An 18,384-nucleotide genomic window follows, 5' to 3' on the forward strand; every position below is an offset into this window, starting at 1 on the left:
GAACCTCATCCCCCACCCTGTTATGGGGCCTGGGATGGGCAATTATTTCTGTACAGGTTTGTAAGGTGTTTATTATTTCTAGGGACAAAGGATCAGGGAGAGGAGGAATATGGAGAAGGAAAAAGGATTCAAATGCCTTGGGAAAATGCTACGTGTCTTTGTGAGTGAAAGACCAAAGAAAAAGTGGCAAAGTGCCATAGATTTTTTTATGCTTTGTTTTTAAAACAGTCACATACCAAAGGCTCCAAAATATAACCAGTTTAAATGCAAAACTGTGGCTTTTATTTCCAAACATACAATAAATAGGTCCACCACAACTAGCCTCTAACTTCATTTTACATGGAAGGATTTTAAAATTAATTTGTGCATATTTAAAAATTAAACTTCCCTTTGCACATAATTCCAAACATAACCGAACTGCATTACACACCAGGTCATGGTCTTGGCACTGTGACACAAGCAACCAATTAGAAACAGAGCTCTGTAGCCAGGACTTGTACAAAAGTTGCATTTTGAATTGTTGATAAAAGATCTACCAACAATTAAATCTTTTGCTGCAGTATACAAAAAACTTTAGTACATAAATGTTGAAAAGCAAGTTGTCTTCTCTTCCGTTTCTGTAGAGACTGCAAGGTAAGTGGATTTATTAAGTGTTCACTATTTGCTATATGATACAATTTTCATACCAAAATATCTTTACTGCATAGTAACATTCCATATTTTCAAATGCAAAAAGAGATTAGATGCAGTCTTTTTATTTTATCCCTCATCACTGAATTTAAAGACATTTTTAACCGCATCTCTGTTTCATCACAGTGCAGAAGGCCCTTAATATTTCAAGGATTTATTCAGTCATATTTTTAATACAAAAGTAGAGGCTGAGGAAAAGCCAGAGTAGTCTATACACAATGCACAATCTGTGTACATTCTGAAGCTGTACCTCTTCAAGAACTAGTTATACACTCTTCAAACAAATCCCTTTATCCAGCAATTCAAAATGCTTTAGATCAGAAGTTTTATATTAGAATCAATACAATATATGCATATAAATACATTTATACCCTTCAGCTGCTAAACAACCCAGATGGTTGCAAGGATGTGACCGGAAATGGTTCTCCATTGGCCTGGGATACCAAATTATGTCGGCAGCTAACTGTTAACCAAGAGAGTCACAGTAAAAAATGGAGATCTCTGCACAAGGTAGGTGTGCCACAGCATCAGTTAAGACTAGAAATACCAGGTGACACCCTGGCCCCTTCAACAGGGCCAGGATTTCAACTTCTGTGAGATGCAACACACAGGCAACATTTTTTCCCTCTGCTGACACTCCGTTCATAAAAAGTCTCAGCAGAACAACAAAACCCCAAAAAACACAACAAACCAAAGCAAAGGTTTTACGACTGCAAGTTTCCAAGACAGGTGCTGCAGCTTTCAAGAACAAAGTAAAAGTTTTATAATTAAAAAAAGAAGGAAAAATAAAAACAAAATCCAAACCAAAAAGCAATGTGCAAGTGTGAAACTCAGAAGACAATAGAAGGGATCGATCTAGACCTCGGTTCAGGCTGAAACACAGAACCCGCACTGCCTGATGGAAAACCAGTTCTCACTGCAAAACTCACCTCCCGCTGAGCAGGGTGTTTGTGTATCTGCATAAAAACACCCCTGCCCCACCCAGCACAGCCTGGGGCAGCAGCTCCGGGGTTCCAAAGCCCAGGTGGCCCCTGGGAGGGACAGAGCCACCAGCACTGGGTCCCCCCACAGCCCCAGGGGTGTCCCAGCACAGGGTGATGTGTTCTCAGTGCTCTCAGCTTGGCTTCTCAAAGGATGCAGAAATGTTGGCTGAGTATCCTCCAAAGGTGCTAGAGGCTTTAAGTTTGAAGCGTTTCTTCCCACAATGCCAGGTATAAAAATGTGTATCTCTTTAAATAATATTGCACATAAAAATCATCTTAAAATCTGTAGTGAAAGCAGGGTTGAAGGACAGTGTTTTCCAAAAGAGAATAAAAAGCTACCTGTACATAGTAAATTTTAATTTAAAGAACGCCAAGATTATTCAAAATCTAAGCACATAATACTGACAGAAAAATGTTAAATTGCACAATCTACATATAAATTAATTTGTAAATACTTAAAAGTTTTTAAACATTGAATATCCTTGATTTCACAAATCAGCTAGGTCACTGTCAAAGGATCAACTTAATGAGTTAGAAGTACTTTCCCCCAGAAAGAAACAGAAACAAAAAGATTTGCAGTCTCAGATGAAGCACTGGAAAGAGTTAAAGCATTTCAGCTCAGAGGTAGTGCTAAACACATCCAACTAGAAGTCCATTATATTTGAACTATGATGAAATAATGTAGTAAAATGTAGAAAGACTATAAAATTTACAAAAATAAATAGTTCTGAATGCTTTAGAAAATGCAAGAGACTTTGTTGGTAAGTGTCTTGATCTGCTTTTCTGACCAAAAGAAAGCAAAGCGTGTCTCATTTTTAAAATATACCCATCTCTAAGAACATGTCTGCAATCCACACAATCTGACTCTGCAACTTGACAGATGCCAGCTTGGCATAGACTCTGATATTAAAAATAAAGTGGAGGCTTTGTAAAAGATCACCTCATATGAAATTTGCTTTGCATGTAAATTCTTCTGTCAAATTAAAAATTGCACATAAAAAAGTTTATTGAAAGAGGCATGGGGGGTGATGAGGGTATGTGCCCATTGTTCCACATACACCCTGGAAGGAAAATGATGATTGCACAGTTCTGATAAATAATTTTTCTTTTTTTAAAATCTGCCACTTTTTTGGTTTGTAAGTTTTGGAATTATTTAGAAAATTCTACTATGGACAAATTATTATTTAGTTTGCTTTTAAAAGAATTCTTTACAACTATTCCAGTGGCTTTTATCCTGAAACCAAATCCAAGTGGCAGTCTAAAAGTATCTTTGGGTAAAACAAGTATCAGGATCCAACCAGAATTTCCATTATGTGGTCCAACTCACTCAGATCTGTTCTGCATATCTGAATGTTGTTTGCTGAAGAAGAATTACAAGATGGGAAGGTTTTCAAGGGTTCTTCTGTAGCAAGAGATGGTGATCTGGGCGGCATCAGGGGAGGGCAGCAAAAGTCTGAATCATACATCGAAGTGTCAATATCTTCAAAAATGTCATCTATTGCCAAATCCTTCAAGTAACTGGTTGAATTTGAAATCTCAAAGGAACCAAACACACATTCAGCTCCCTTCAAATCCTGCCTGTCATCTTCTAGTTTCAGACCAGTATTTTCTGGAAACTTTGGCTGGTCATCTCCAGTAGGAACCAGACAAGTAGGTGGGCTGATATCTTCTACAAAGTCTAAATCCTTCAGAATAGATGAAATAGCAGATGACATGTCATCATCTGAAACCATCAGCAGGCTGCTCTCAATCGGGTCCTCCCCAGAGCGCAGCTCACAGCAGTGGGACTCCTGCTGACCAACACCTGAAGGCAGCTGAAGGGAAATGCCAGGTGCCTCCATCCCTGGGTAGCTGTGAGAAGCAGCAGCAATGCCAGGGCAGATGTTCACTGGCTGCTGGCTGCTCTCTTGCCTCATCTCCTCCTGGATCTGGCGCACGGTGTTGGCGATGAGCACGGAGCGGTGCAGGTTGGGCTCCACCAGCATTTTGTACGTCTGTAACTTGGTGAGGCACATGTTGAGCACCAGCTGCCTCTTGAGGGGGTAGGACAGACCTCGACTGGAGTCAAAGGCACTCGAGAGACCAGCCATGCTCTCCTCATAGTCACTCAGCTTGCGCTTTAGGCCTCTCCCCAACATGAACCTGCAAGACAAGAATCCTGAATTAACCTTGGGCAGGCCCAACAGACAATTCTGAAAACCCTCTAGTGTACAATGTATTGGTTAGCTTAGACTTTTTATGTCACAGAACATCAAGAGGTAATAGAGGTACTTCCATTGAAAAGATGCACTTTCCAGCTATATTGTTTCATAGCAAGTTCTTCCTAAACAGAAAACATGGAAGAAATATACTAACTCTTTTTTTATAAAGCTATATACTTCTAAGTATATCTGACTGTCCACATGAAATAAAATAGATGCTTGTATTAAGGATCAAACTACAGACTATTTCATCATTTCCACTTTAACATTCATTCTTGGGTACAGCAGGTAAGATTTCAAGCTAGTTTTCAACACCCATTTTGATCTCATTAAGGCATTCTAATGTCTTGCTCAGTGTCTCTGAGAACATACACAGAGTTCTATGTAGGGCTGATTCTTCTCTTTTTTTCTTTGGTGACCCAAAATTGTTTTACAGCAAGACCAACAGCAGGGCCTCCCATGGGATCCTTATATCCACTCCACATCTTGGTAGTTTGGTTAAATGTGGGAGGAAATCTGGCTGGGCCACTGAGCTCACAGAGAGACAGTGGGTTCACAACCTGCCACTGACTTCACACTGAGAACATCAGGCAGGAAGCTATCAAACAGTATTTTAAAAGTGACCAATTTTGGGAAGGGAAAAAAATAGAATTTAGTTGCTTTCATTCTGCTTTGTGTGCTCTTGCACTGAAATACAGTAGGTGTAGAACAATGTGGTACAAAAACCTGTACACACAGTTCTAAAATATAAGTGAGCTAAACAAATACCTGCTTGGGTTTTTTGCAATCCCAAGTCTAAAGAGTTTTATTAGGGACAACAAGCCCTATGCAATCACTCATATAAACACAAAAAAGGAGTGTACTCTGCACAGAAAACACTGGTAAAATCTTAGTTACACACATCCTAAAGTGTCCATGAATACAGACACCTTGTTCCCAAACTATTAAAAAAAATTAAGCAATCACAAATTAGACACCAGTGGCAGATTAAGGGCAGATCCTTCGTGCACAATGATCCAGACCCTGCATGCTGCTGAGGCCTCCCAACTTCCTTTTCATGTGAGCACTGGATGCTGCCAGCAATAGCTCAGCTGATGGCTGCAGCTGCCAGCTGCTCGCCTGTTGCTAGACTTTTGGGGACAAGGAGAAGGCAGCAGGAGAAAGCCTCTTTTACTTTCAGGATTTCTCCAGATTTGCAAGGCTCCATGGCTATGTCCATCTGCCCAGACAAGGCTTTGGAGAACTCCGCTCCTCTGGAGGAACAGAAAGCAAGAAAGCGCTGCATCCTCTTCAGCAAGACACATGAGAGAAAACAGCTGCTACAGGATTTTAGGTGTCAGACTTCTCAATAGCAGACACTTTTTGTTCTTTTAAGGACATATCTGGATAAAATTCAACTTGTCCTAGGACTGCCTTTTTACTTAGCAGGGAGTAGTCTGGTCTATCTTCAGTTCATTAACACAGTCACTCTTGAAATAGCAACAACCTTTAATTACTTGTAATCTTACCACTTCTGCAACTTTTAAACTACGGAACTCTGTTTTTCTCCAAAGTTTTCTGCTTAAGTGCCACAGCACGAGCTGAATCTCTTTAAAAACCAGAAGGTGTCTGGAAGTGGTGTACCTGCTCACCCGGGTCATCATCCCACACTGATCATGTATCACTCTCCCACTCCAGCACCCCATTAAGAGCAAACACACCCAGACAGTACTGAGCACTCCATTACAACAAAATCAGAACAAATATGGATACAAAGTTCAGGCACAAAATATAAAAGCATTCTGGAGAGGCAGTGTGTGTGTCAAGGATCCTCAAACTATTCACAATAATGTCAGTAACTGCTAATTTTTGACACAATCTATGGAAAATCACATTTATGTGGGACAAGTAAACTGCAGCTGAATATACCAACTGTTGTAGTGGAAACAATAATTTATGCAAATCATAAACTCACAATAAAATTGTGAGCTCTCTATTTCAAGTAGCATTTACATGTTGTGTACTATCTCAAGCATTACCTCACAGCATCACTGTAAGAACAAAAATTATGCATCAGAACAGCTCTTTCCTCACTGAGCACCATCATTCCCATACACTGCACACTAGTGGGGTTTGTTTGCTTTTCTCTCAATTAATTAAACAGACCAAAACTTACACCCATAAGGGAATGAATATATGACCACACAGGAAACAGCAATTCTGACATATCACACATTCAGAATGCTTGGTTTTGATAATTTACTGCTTTTAATATATTTTTTAAAATACACATTTATACTTTGTTAGACACACAGGACATACTATTCTCATCTCTTTGAATTATAAAAATGATGTTAATTCCTAACATCTCAAAAATGTGCTAGTACTTAAATTCTGTAAGCAAACTTCAAGAGCAAGCAGACTATGACATGCAAGGATGTATAATTTCACAGAAACAACTTAATATGACATGTTTTACTTTTCAATTCAAACAGTAGTCTTGTTAGACTAAATACTTCATGCTCATATAGGCAGACACCCCTCTTTTCATTCCTCAAATTTCCTTCATAAAATTTGTCCCAGAGCATTTTACAAACATGTAACAATGCTTGAGCATGACATCACTTGACTATGAAAATGAAGTGCAAGAAACACTATTTGCTCCAACTTCAAAATGTTTCTACTTAACATACCCTCCACTCCCAAGATGTGTTTTTAAAATAAACAAACATAGTACTACCTTACATTTTAGAAATTCGGTCTAACATTGATTTATTTCCTAACAGGAAGGATCCCCTACTCTCCCACAAGGAGCTAGATGACTTCAGCGGTTACACAAAAATTTGTAAAAGGCTAATAAAAACCAGAGTACCATTGGTACAGTGGATTTAAAAATGACTAGTGTCATGGTTGCTACAGGAGACATTAAATTTCAGTTCTTGTCAAACAGACTCAGCTGCTGACCTACAAAAGACACAAAGCCCCTTTGTTAGGAGCTAATCTACATTTTATCAGGCCTTTTGCTTTACTTTCTAACACAAGAATTTCTGATGGGATCAGATCTTTAACACACTACTGTGTATTTTCTAAGTACCTTGTTCTGCTGTAGCACTGCCATTGACACCTCATCCCAAACCCAAAATTCACAGTCAGATGCTCTCTTTCACAGCATTACTTTGCAGCAGAAGATGCTGATGGCATTATTTAATTATGCAATGCTTATCCCACTTCAAATTTTTGGTAGTAAGGCAAAGGAGCAGCCGTGCACACACAAACCCCAGCTGCCTGCTCAGAGGAGGAGCAGTGTCAGCCCTTCCATCAGCTCAGAGCAGCACAATCTGGGCACACTAAAGCACAGGCTCCAAAAACTGCACTCTCCTCACTCCAGCCTAATTCCAGGAACCAACTCGCATCTCAAAAAATTGGGTCAACTAACAGGATTTTAGGATGTGCCAATCTGATAACTCTGTGATTTGTAAGTAAATAAACGAAATAAAAATGAAAAGTTTATGCCACTTCAAATATAAGGTCTTCACATAGCTGTTCAATTATAAAAGCAGCAAACTTAAGTCACCCTTTTCTTGAACTTGAAAAAGTTCCACAACAAAAATTTTTTTTTCCTGTTCAGATGATCTATTTTAAAATCTTTTGTCATGAAAAACACAGAAACAATGAGGAGCAACACATCTCAACTTTTTTCCTGGCATCTTCTCATCCTCTCCCATTACAGCAATGCAAACTGAGCCACAGGCTGCTTATGGCAGAATGCTTTTTTAATGAAAATAATTTTTCAGATATAGAGAAAAGGAAGCAAAGTGAACTCAGTATTTGGGAGTACCAAACTCTCTATTCACATCACTGAACTACAATGGAGTCTACACAGAAATTCTGCCCTGACAGCATGTTCCTCAGTTCCTTCCAGTCCTCCATGGAGGACATTTCATTGCAACTCCTCCCTGCTAAGATGGGAAGAAGCATCCAAGCACTGTAATCCTACACCATACCAGGGTTTGAAAAAACTTGGGAGGGAAGAAGCACGTCCCTGGTTGGCAAATCCACACAATACCAAACAAACAGGCCTGGTCAGGGTGCAGCTACTCAGAAGAAACATTCCAGGCTACCAAGAAAAATTCACATTGCAACGTGTTGTGGACAATACAGGGCCCGTGCCACCATTTCAGCTCCATCTGTCACACGGCCTGACAGTGCAGCTGCCACTGACACATGGCTGGGAAGTACAGCTGGGAACACTCTCAAGGAATAATGCAACATGTGAAAACCCTCAATTACTTCTATCTGGGCAAACTACTACTTAAAAACTTTTTTGGAATACGAGCGAGAACTAAAGAGAAAAGTTAAACAATGTTTAGAAGTCAGGACCTCACAGAGCTTTAATTTTCAGTAGGGAAGAGCTTAAAAATAATGAGTGTATGAAACACGACTGCCATGGTTAGTATTGTCTGAACACAAACTTCTCATGCACTGTATTAAACTACACAACAGTTATTTATTTACCACTAAATACGTTTAAATAGCAAGATCATCAATAAAGTACCTGGCATTTCCTATCCAGGTAAAGATAACTGAATTCATAGTGGCACCTTTTGGCTTTTCTTTTGAGAGTATTATTAAATTCAAACTTGCTTGATCCTTTCTGTACAGCCACACTGGTGTATTTTTCAGCCCAAGACTGCCTCAAAGGGAAATACTACGTTTTCTTACAGGACAAAAATACCAGCTTTGCAGGTGTGTAAGCACCTCATGAGTGAAAGCTGCCTGTCAAGTTTGCAGTAATGCAACTTAGGTATTAAAATCAAAATTAAGAGACTCCTTGCTATTGTAATTTGGGCAATTCCCTTTCAAAGTCTCTTTTGTCTCGTAACTATAGAAACCATGTAAGAGTAAAGACAGACAGACTCTCTGGACTGTACATTTGTGTTAGTGACTGACCAAGGCTGGCTGATAACCTGGTGTTCTGCCCTCCCCTCTCTTCATGGACACATCTCACAAGCACACATCCATCTGCAGAAGTGCAAAGGAAAACAAACACCCCAGCAGCTACGGCTGCTCCCCAGAATTATTTGATGTATGCTGTACACTGTTTTTAAAGATAATCCTTCCCCTACCTGACACACATTTTTAGGCAACACAACTTCACAAGCAGTTTTAATTAAGTGCTGGACTGGCTATTGATATTTCACACAGAAGAAAGTGCATAAGGAAATGGAAAGGCTGAAGGTGCAGTTAACAGACAGCACAAATCCCTTCCTCCCATCCAGGCTTAGTGCTGATCACTTGGACATGCCTTACATAACAGTGTAAGCTGTCAGAGCACACAGAACATCTCTGATCTAGGGTCCCCAGCAAGTGCTGGAGATCCCCACACTACATCTTGCCTGTTACCCTGAGCAAGTGAGGGAAGGACTAAATACCTTAGGAAACATTAAATGAAAAAAGTTTAGACCTGAAGATACTTCCAAACATTCAGAAGTGTGTTTAAGTCCATTGCCTCCCCACCCCCCTCAGCCCTGGCCCAGTTTAGCCAAGATGAGTAACTGCTGGAGAAGGCACAAGTGACTAAAAGTGTGCACACAGGGAGGAGTGTAGTCCTGCCAGCTCACTCCCATACCTAAACTCCTATGCAACAACTTCACGGGAGTCAGAAATTACCAGAAAATGGCTGCTCAAAGAAAGAAGACTTAATGTCAACTTTTTGGTCAACAAATCCTGACCTGTAACACACCCACAGTCTGGTATAAAGCAAGTGGAACACAGAACCAAGATATGCTACTGTTCAGACTCAAGAAACCCCAACAAAAACAACAAACAAACCCAAAACCAAACACACACACAACAACTCTGCAAACAAAACAGAAAAAAAAACCCCACACCTAAGGATTTCCCCACATTCTGAAAGTCAGACTAGCCTGAATAGCATTCATTAGGTACAGGACAGGAATGAGAGGAAGATTGGGTTTAGTACAGAATTATTCTGGAATTAATAATGTTCCCACTGTCATTGACTATGTGTGGAAGTAGAAAATAAACCTGTATCATACACAAATATTTTAGGAGCTGAAATGATGTTTAGGAAGCACTTGGAAAGAAGTTTTACTTTGATTTAAGAGTTATTCTGAAACCCCCCAAAACAACCTGTTTATGTTATGTCTACTGGGATCTGGAAAATTCCTGCACTTAAGGACATCTTTCTAAGTTCCTTACTCCCATTTCATTTCACAAAGCACTGATAAGAGCTTTGCTTTACAAACTATGGCAGCTGAGTTTCAGAGCATGCCATTTCACTCTGGAGAAGGAACTCTGTTAGGGTCTGTACCTTCCACAGCTAAAGCAAGTGGGTTCCAGTGCTCAGTAGAGAGAAACTTCCACCCATAAAAAACCCCAAACTAAACCACTATCACTCTTGTCTGTCACTTGTGTATCTTGTTCCACATTTATTAATAAATCTCATGTCTATGTTTTCAATAGGAGTGTGTTTAGCAAGGTTTTTTCACAGATTCTGGGTGTATTTATTTATTTTTTTTTTTTGTGGAAGAAGGGCCCGGAGTAATTTAAACAAAGAATCAATAGTAGTTGGCAAAAGCTAATACATAATCAAGAGTTACTAAACCTAGAAACACCCATAGTAAAACTAAACTATAATTAACTGAGAACCTAAGACTCATAAAGGAAACAAGAAGAACCAAACCACCATGTTTCCACCAAAGCATCTCACTGGAGAAGCAAATGATCATTAGAGCTGCAAATGCAATGGCAGACCTCTTCACAGCTTGTTCTAGTCAACTAACAGTTCTCAATCCCACATTTGCTTCCAACAGAGATACTAGATGCATTCCCCTACCTAACACTGACACATGTTTTCGGGTTACAGGGATCTAAAAGATCTACTTATAAAGGAAGTTACAGCTTATTCAATATTAAAAATTGGCATGCCCATACTTTTAACAGAAAAAATTGGACCATTAACAGTGAAAGCAAACAACAAAAGAGCTTTTTTCCTGATAGAGGACTGTGCATTTATTCTTTCTGTGACCAAATCAGAAATCATGAATTTTCATTGAATTTTCTCCTGTAGTACACAACTTTACTTCAGTATCCAAAGTGCCACCTTCTCACAAGACAGAACTGCAACACTCAATTTTAGCAGCTGAACAGTGGATCTTACTGTAAGATTGAAGTCTTAGTTAACCAATTTCCAATACGAATGTGATCTTAAAGTAATATGTTTTATTGAATTGTGATAATTCCCCCTTATCAAGGAAAACAATAGTAACAGAAATTCAGAACACTCAAACCAAAGTTTTTACCTCATTTTATATTATATATCCCATTTTAAAAAGATATATTTCAGTTTACCATTCTAATCCACAAATAACATCTGCAGACCATTATCAGAACACGTCCTATGCCCATAAGATACAATTTCATAAAAACATAGAAGTCATTACCCTTAGAAAACAGAAAGGAGTCCAGGCAGGAAGATTCTGGATTTTGCATAAAGCGTGGTCATCCAAGAGTCTTGAGCTATCCCAGAGGCCAAGCCATCCACTGAGGTAGGATGATGCGACTTAAGAGGAAAAACAAAACAAAATCAGAGTATTTAATTACCATATGGTGGTTTTTATTTTTTTTTTTAACCAGAAGCATTAAGCACACAATTCAATACAACTTTTTAAATTATTTGTGGTAAATTCTAGAAAAGCAGATAAATGTGGGTTAAACCCCCTAAAATTCACAAATACACTGAAATAAGAGGACCTAACTGCTTTACCTGTGAACAAATAAAATGCAGAAATTATCTTTTGTAAATGAGTATTGCAGAATGCTGATCCTCTGAGCATTAGGCTTTAGGATAAGGACTTGGCACTACTACTTCCTAAGGTTATTGAACACCAATTTACAATTGCAATCATCTCAAAAATTACATAATCAGGAGAGAGAATACCATGCATTGTGAAGAACTACATTTCACAATTATCCCCTAATGCTTACAGGCTGCAAAACCAGTTAGATTTTTATTTAATTCTCCAACTTTCCTCTTTTTCAGCATACATAAAACCAGTATGAGAAGGCAGTTGATAAGGTGTCCTATGATTGTGTCTAATGTTCAGTGTGGCACCAGTTCCATCAAACCCCTAATATAGCAACATCTGCAGTATGGCCAGAGACCACATGGATTAAATCATGGATTAGCTCAAGGCATTGGTAACTGGGAAACGTGAAAAGGCTCAAGTGACAGTGAACTATGGGCTAGGCTGGGAAATGTGGAGGGAATCGCACGATCCATGCTCTTGGGGTCTCACCTCCACCTGGAGAACCCAACAGTTATGAACTGCAAGGATGAAAGCCCTTGCAGGGGCTAAGAGCCTGCAGGCAGGATTGGATGTGACGTGCCAGTCTGTGCACATCACACACGCAGACACCTGACCCAGCTACGGCAAACCCACAAATGCAGCGCAGGAGCAAGGATCAGCACTGGCTGCACAAACACAGCCCCTCACGAGCAAAAACCAAGGGTTCACACATTATTGCACAAATCTTAAAATAATACATAGTGAAAGGCAGTCTTACATTCAGACAGACGGGCAAGTAAACGCCTACAGTTCATCTTACATAGCAACTCATAGCCTGATGCTAGCAAAGGGCTCCTCCGCTTACAGAACCTCGGAACTGTAAAAATGCAGTAAAACAGCAGTAAAATGCCCGTGACCTCAGCAAGCCAAATCTAACCCACAGCAACAAACACATTAACATCTCCCTCCTCCTCCTAGAAGCTGATTTATTTCCCAGTATAATGATATCCATGCTATCTGTAAATAATTAGAAAATAAAAAAAGCCCCAAATAAAGAGACAAATGAAGATTCATAACCTATTTGCTCTGAAACAGCAGGACTTCAGGTGGTCACTATTGAGGTTCATTAAAGAGTACTTGTTAGGTCACAGGGAGAGGTGTGCAGTCACTGCATTTTCTATACACTGAATATAAAAACACACGTTTTAGAGTTTTAGGATTCTTTAATGCTAAAACAACTTCACAAAGCTAACAAGCATAGTAAAACGTTGAAAAGTTTTAGATTTCAGCACCTAAGCTGAAAAACCCCAAACCCAACAGAATTAGAAGCACTGGATGAAAAAAAATAGTACTGTTACTTGTGGTTTAGAAGTCCAATATTTTGCTAGAAGGAGATGAAGTCAAGAAGTTTTCAAATTTAATTTCTTTATTAGACACCTCAAAGGATTCCTGCAGAAGTAACTGTGGAGGTTTTGACTTTTGCCCTGTATGATTTCTGGGCACACTGGGTTAAGTGTCAGGAAGAAATACAAAAGTAAGGTTATTAGGTGTAATTTTTACAATCTGTTAGGAAAAAAAAGCAACTATAGAAGACACAGTAGCTGCAAATCACTATCAATTACATCTCTAGTGGATTACTTTCTGTCTTCCTTTCCTAGTACGTGTTTAGGGGTCACTTTAGAATTTTGAAATTACAGCATCATTTAAATGTTAATGGCATTTCCCACATTGCAGTTAACTGCCCGAGCTATGGAATTTTAGCCACATCAAAAATAAAGTGGAAAACTACTGCATAAGGCTCCCACCTATGCTTTTAGAAACGAGCATTCCAACACAGTTCGAAAAATTCCAGGCCTAACTAGGGCAGAAATTATTAACTGCACCTATTTGCGAGCTTAATCTGCAATATGCATAGAGACCAATCTTTATGCTCCTCCAGTCCCATCCACCTGCTCGTAGCCCAGAATAACACACGTTTATTAAGCCCAGCAAAACCTGCTTTTAAAAACGTAACTGCAGCTTATACATAAGTCTCAAGTACCGAGCGGCAGCGATGAGGAGAGCCAGGATGGAGCGGCCGGGATTCAGGGAGAGCCCTTTCCTGCCGCCCTCCCGCAGCCGCTCCCGCGGCTCCTGCCACCATTTGGCCTTTGTGGAAGGCGCGTCGGTGCTTCCTGCGGCCGTCCCGCCCCCGCCGCGGCCGTGGGCAGCGGTAACCAGAGACAACCTTGGGCTTCCCGAGCTGCGAAAAGTTACACTCCTCCCCCTTCCTCCCTCCGCCCGGCTCGCTCAGACCCCAGCCGGGCTAATTATAACTGCGCGAACAACTTCCACCGCCGGCCGCGCTCCGGCCGCTCCCCCCGCGCCCAGCCCGGCTCCCCGGGGCCGCCGCACCCGCACCCCGGCGCCGCTCTGCCCCTGGCCCCAGCCCGGCTCGCCGGGGCCGCCGTCTGTCCACCCCGCACCGCCCCGGGGCCCGCCGTCCGCTCCACCTGTCCCCGCTGTCCCCTCCTCTCCCACCGCACCGCCGGCTGCCCCTCCGCCCCTCAACGGCAGGGCCCCCCCGCCCCGTCGGGGCTCCCGCCGCCCCCGCCTCGGCCTCCCGCCGTGCCCCGCCGTTACTCCGCGACCGCCGCCACCCTCCCCCTGCCCGCTGCTGCCAGCCCCGCGCCCTCCCGCCGCCTCCCGCCCGGCGCCCCACCTGGGAGCAGAGGAAGCCCCGTTCGTTCGCGGCCGGCCGCGCTCCCTCCCTTCGGCGGGGCTGGGACTCGGGCCGGGAGGAGGCGGAGGCAGCGCCACCCCCGCCGGGCCCCGGCAGCCTCCGCTCCGCCCTTCCCTCCGCCCGCGGCTCCCGCGGGGGGGCGCTGCGTGCGCCGCGCGCGCCAGCTGCCCGCCCTCCCATTGGCCGGCGGCCCTTTCAACCTGCCCGGCAACCATTTTCTGACTGGCCGGCGAGCCGGGAGGGCGGGGCTACGGCTGGTCCCGCCGCACCGCCCAATGAGCGAGCCGGGAGAGCCGGGGGGCGGGGCCGCGTGGCGGGCTCAGCCAATGGGGGCGCGGGCGCCGCCGAGTCCCGCGTTCCCGGCGCGGCGCTTCGGGGGCGGCCCCGCCCGTGCTGCCGGGGGTGGCGGAGCGGCTGCGCCGGGCTTGTCTCCGCTCCGCTCCGCATCGTGCTGCTCCGCCCGCCGCTGCTGCCGTGAAACCACCGCGGAGCCACCGGCCAGCCCGCACCCAACCCCACAACCACCCCTGCTCCTGCCCCCCCCTTTTTTTTTTTTGTATAAACTCGCAGTCCGTCTGTGACCAAAACTACCAAATTTCAGTAAAAGGCACGCCTAGGGCCTCTACAGAGCGGCGTTCCTACAACGCCCCGGTGCCAGGCCTGTTGGGACACCAGGCGCACACGTCTCCGACCAGCCCTAGAGCTACGTCAAACATTGCACAATTCTCCCATGAATATTCACTTGATTTTTTTTTTTTCTTCAAAGATGTGGTGGTTTTAGCCGTGCTCGAACCTCATATTTGCTTTTCACGGGCATTTGCGTAATCAAGTTACATTGGCACGAGCGTTTGTACAAACCAGATTTCAAAATCTGACATGGAAGTATTTGTAAAGATCGATTTTGATCCTTTGTCGAACCCTGCCATGGATTGGTTACCTGATGCATCCCCTAAAAGCTGCTTGATCTAAACCCATCTCCGGAAGAGCCAATCTCTAGGACATTAAAACCAAACAAAACTCAAGGACATTTGCACAGACGGGTTCCTACATAGACAGCAAGTACAGACCAAGCTCACACACAAGCTTCCATGTCGGTCTCATAAATACTACAGAAATATTTTCAATTTTCTGGTGGAGATACACTACAACTTCGAGGAAAGATCAGCTGGTTTTTGTGATAATTCAGCAAAGGACATTTTTTCTTTTAAACGCTCAGGTCCAACAGATTTTAACTCTTGTGTCTCCTCATGGGCACTCGGGGTAGGAGTGTGCAATGGGGGCGAAGGGCAGAGGGACAGAAAGCCAAGGTGACCCCTGTGGGTGAGGTGTCCCTCACTCAGGACAGGGACATCGTCTCTCCAGGCCACCTCTCTCCTGCAGCATGGTGTCCCCAGTTCCCCAGCCACAGCTGTGCTCTGACCTCACTGCTGGAGGTCATGGAGCACAGAAGGGCAGCGAGCACTGCCATGAGAAGCACTAATGAATCCTTTTTGACACGCTGCCGGAGCTGAGGAGTGACACCCCGACCCCCATGGTCCATCTGCTGCACCAAGTGTAAGTGCAGGACCAGTGTCAGCACTGAGGGGGAGGAGTGGACCAAACACCTCCCCAAGATCCCTTCCTTCCCACCACACACTGTGGCTTAAGTGGAGGAGTAACTCTGAGATGTTCGGGATTCTTGTGTCTGCTGAAGTCAACCAGGGACAGCCAGGAGTGTTGCACCAGGACCAGCCCCTGCCATCTGCTGGGGATTATCTCCAAGGAATTGACACAGGACAGGCACACAAAGGTAGCTGGTGCAGAAGGGATGGTTCTGGAATCATTATTCTAATACAGAATATAAAAGGGTAGTTTAACTAGCAGTACCACCAGAGTGTCCCCATAGCTTGAGCCAAGATTAGGCTTTGCAGACTTCATCTCTGTTGGCCAAAAGTCTATGACCTCTGGGCATCCCTGCAGCACCAGGACAGTCCTGGACAATTCTCCCTCTCCAGCTCAAAGCTTGAGCCTCTGGTACAGCCATTCTCCTCCAGCCCAGCAGACCTTCCAGAAAGACACCAACGCTGGTCACCCTGCTCTCCTCACTCTTGCTTGAGTGATTAACCTGAGGTGGTCAGCTGTTCTGTAAGCAGTTTTTGTTCTGTGCAATAGAAAAGGCTGAATGTGCCTTCTAGTGGGTGTTTCTAAAAAGGTCAGTTGTTTCAAGCATGATCTGACAAGAGCTACAGCAAAAAAGAACCTGGAGTTGTTTAAATGCATGCATCGTAACTTTGGATTCATGGCTTAACACCTGAAGAAGTTAATATAAATGACACAAAATATGGTGATTGTTTGCAAAGGGTTTGGTCACTTTTTTGCTTGTGTTAGCAGTGGGATTCACATAAAAGAACTGGAACCTCGATCAACTTGGCAATATTTAATGTCTCGTGCTAGAGGAGCCATGCTTGTCACACACAGTGAAGAATTCAGAGGGTTGTGCTCACATACAAGGTCCTTCTTGACAAAAATCTTCCTTTAAAAAGTGCTTACATTCTCAAATGAGGTCATGTTCTAGGAGTCTAATGCTCTCCCATTTTGAATTGAACTGAGCTTGAGGCAAACCAAGGGTTGTATATGATTTTTTAAAGCTTTAAACATGGCCTTTCAGTATGACTGTACTCACTGCAGCAGACCAGGATGCCATTCTCACAAGCAGCATATTTGATTTTGCAGCAAATTTCACATAAACCAGGAAAAAAACACAACCCCCAAACCAATCAGGGTCTCTATATAACTCATCTGAAAGGAATGCTGGGGGTTTGCTACTTCTTCTTACCTTCACACTCGGCATCTATTTAAAAACACAGTTCCATGAACACAAGAACTAACAAAGTCTGCTTTCCTATGGATTTATGCCTGTGATTAATTACTCTGTGTCTAAGGTATGAGCTCTAATTGAAGCTGGTCTCATGCCTGGAAACTTATGTCTCTCCCTTATCTGGATTACTGGCTATCAGTACAGAATGCTGTTTTCTTCTTGTATCTCCACACTTGGAAACATTCTAAAAATGTAGTGACTGTGAGATCTGATGGATTTGGTTGAAATGAATGAGCTGTTCTAGAGCTGAATGGCAGAATGATCCTGTTATGCCACCCTTCCATAGGGAAGTGAGAAAGGCAGAGCACACTGCACCAAACCCTTGTTAGTTTTATCAGCTCTTCTTGGTGTAAAGCCTCTGTGAACAAACTATTCCTACACCTACTTAAGTTTATTAGAAAAAGCCATGACACAAGGTGGTTAATACAAAACCTAACAACACCTTACAGAATATTTCTCAGAGTAGGAAATTAGCCATTGATCTCTTTTGTCAAAAGAATCACAATTTACAAGAAAAAGCACTTTCCCCCTACACCTTTTGAACAAAGCAGAGGCAAAAAAGCAAATGACAGTACCAGGCTTCAATTTAAACAATTAACCATTCAACAATTTTGTCTTAAACTTCAGTCAGTTCACTGCACACAAAATAATCCAAACACCCAGTGCTTTCCATATCTAGCCTTTCTCTCAGTAATTATTTCAAACACAGAAAAGTGAATGGTTTTTTTTTCTTCTACATATTAAACTCTTTTGGGTTTTGAGTTTTTTATCAACATACCCACTCTTCACTTTGGAAGTCTTGTTTTGTAAGCTTGCACAACTCCAGGCTGAAGTTACTTTTTCTTGATTTCCTCTCCAAATTTTGTCTGTAAATGGACCATGAAAAATAGTATAAACTGTTTCCTTTGCTGCATTTTACTATTGCAGTACATCCTTGCACTTCCCTCTCCATGGCAAGCTCCATGGGGACTTCCAAATACAGCATACATGGGGATACAATTTTTGTTTAATTCTGGTTTTGCAGGCAGTCTTGTAATCACATGTGCCTTCAATTACTCTTCCCTAAAAAGATGACACTTGAAATTACTCAAATGTTTCCCTAACAATGCAAAGCAGCCGCTGGCATTAGGTTTTCCTGTTG

General features: G+C 42.7%; 1 protein-coding gene across 3 annotated transcripts; it reads right to left on the reverse strand.

Annotated features, from left to right (window-relative positions):
* Positions 1–259: 259 nt before the first annotated feature.
* LOC136557662 (SERTA domain-containing protein 2-like) lies at positions 260–14,415 on the reverse strand. Of its 3 annotated transcripts, XM_066551746.1 has the most exons (4): positions 12,742–12,961; positions 12,443–12,541; positions 11,320–11,438; positions 260–3,815 (listed from the first exon to the last, which is right to left on the reverse strand). In XM_066551746.1, exon 4 carries the CDS (start codon positions 3,809–3,811, stop codon positions 2,960–2,962), a length of 852 nt encoding a protein of 283 aa, XP_066407843.1. In that variant the 5' UTR covers positions 3,812–3,815; positions 11,320–11,438; positions 12,443–12,541; positions 12,742–12,961; the 3' UTR covers positions 260–2,959. The 3 variants fall into 3 exon arrangements, with proteins under 3 accessions (XP_066407843.1, XP_066407845.1, XP_066407842.1); XM_066551748.1 differs by lacking the exons at positions 12,443–12,541; positions 12,742–12,961 and adding an exon at positions 14,366–14,415; XM_066551745.1 differs by having other exon boundaries at positions 12,443–12,961.
* Positions 14,416–18,384: the final 3,969 nt, after the last annotated feature.

Source organism: Molothrus aeneus, chromosome 6, assembly GCF_037042795.1.
Source record: "Molothrus aeneus isolate 106 chromosome 6, BPBGC_Maene_1.0, whole genome shotgun sequence".
Taxonomy (NCBI): domain Eukaryota; kingdom Metazoa; phylum Chordata; class Aves; order Passeriformes; family Icteridae; genus Molothrus; species Molothrus aeneus.

What these genes read in the sequence shown, in the direction of transcription:
- LOC136557662 (XM_066551748.1), bottom strand. Translation starts at nt 3,811, where the DNA reads ATGTTGGGGAGAGGCCTAAAGCGCAAGCTGAGTGACTATGAGGAGAGC.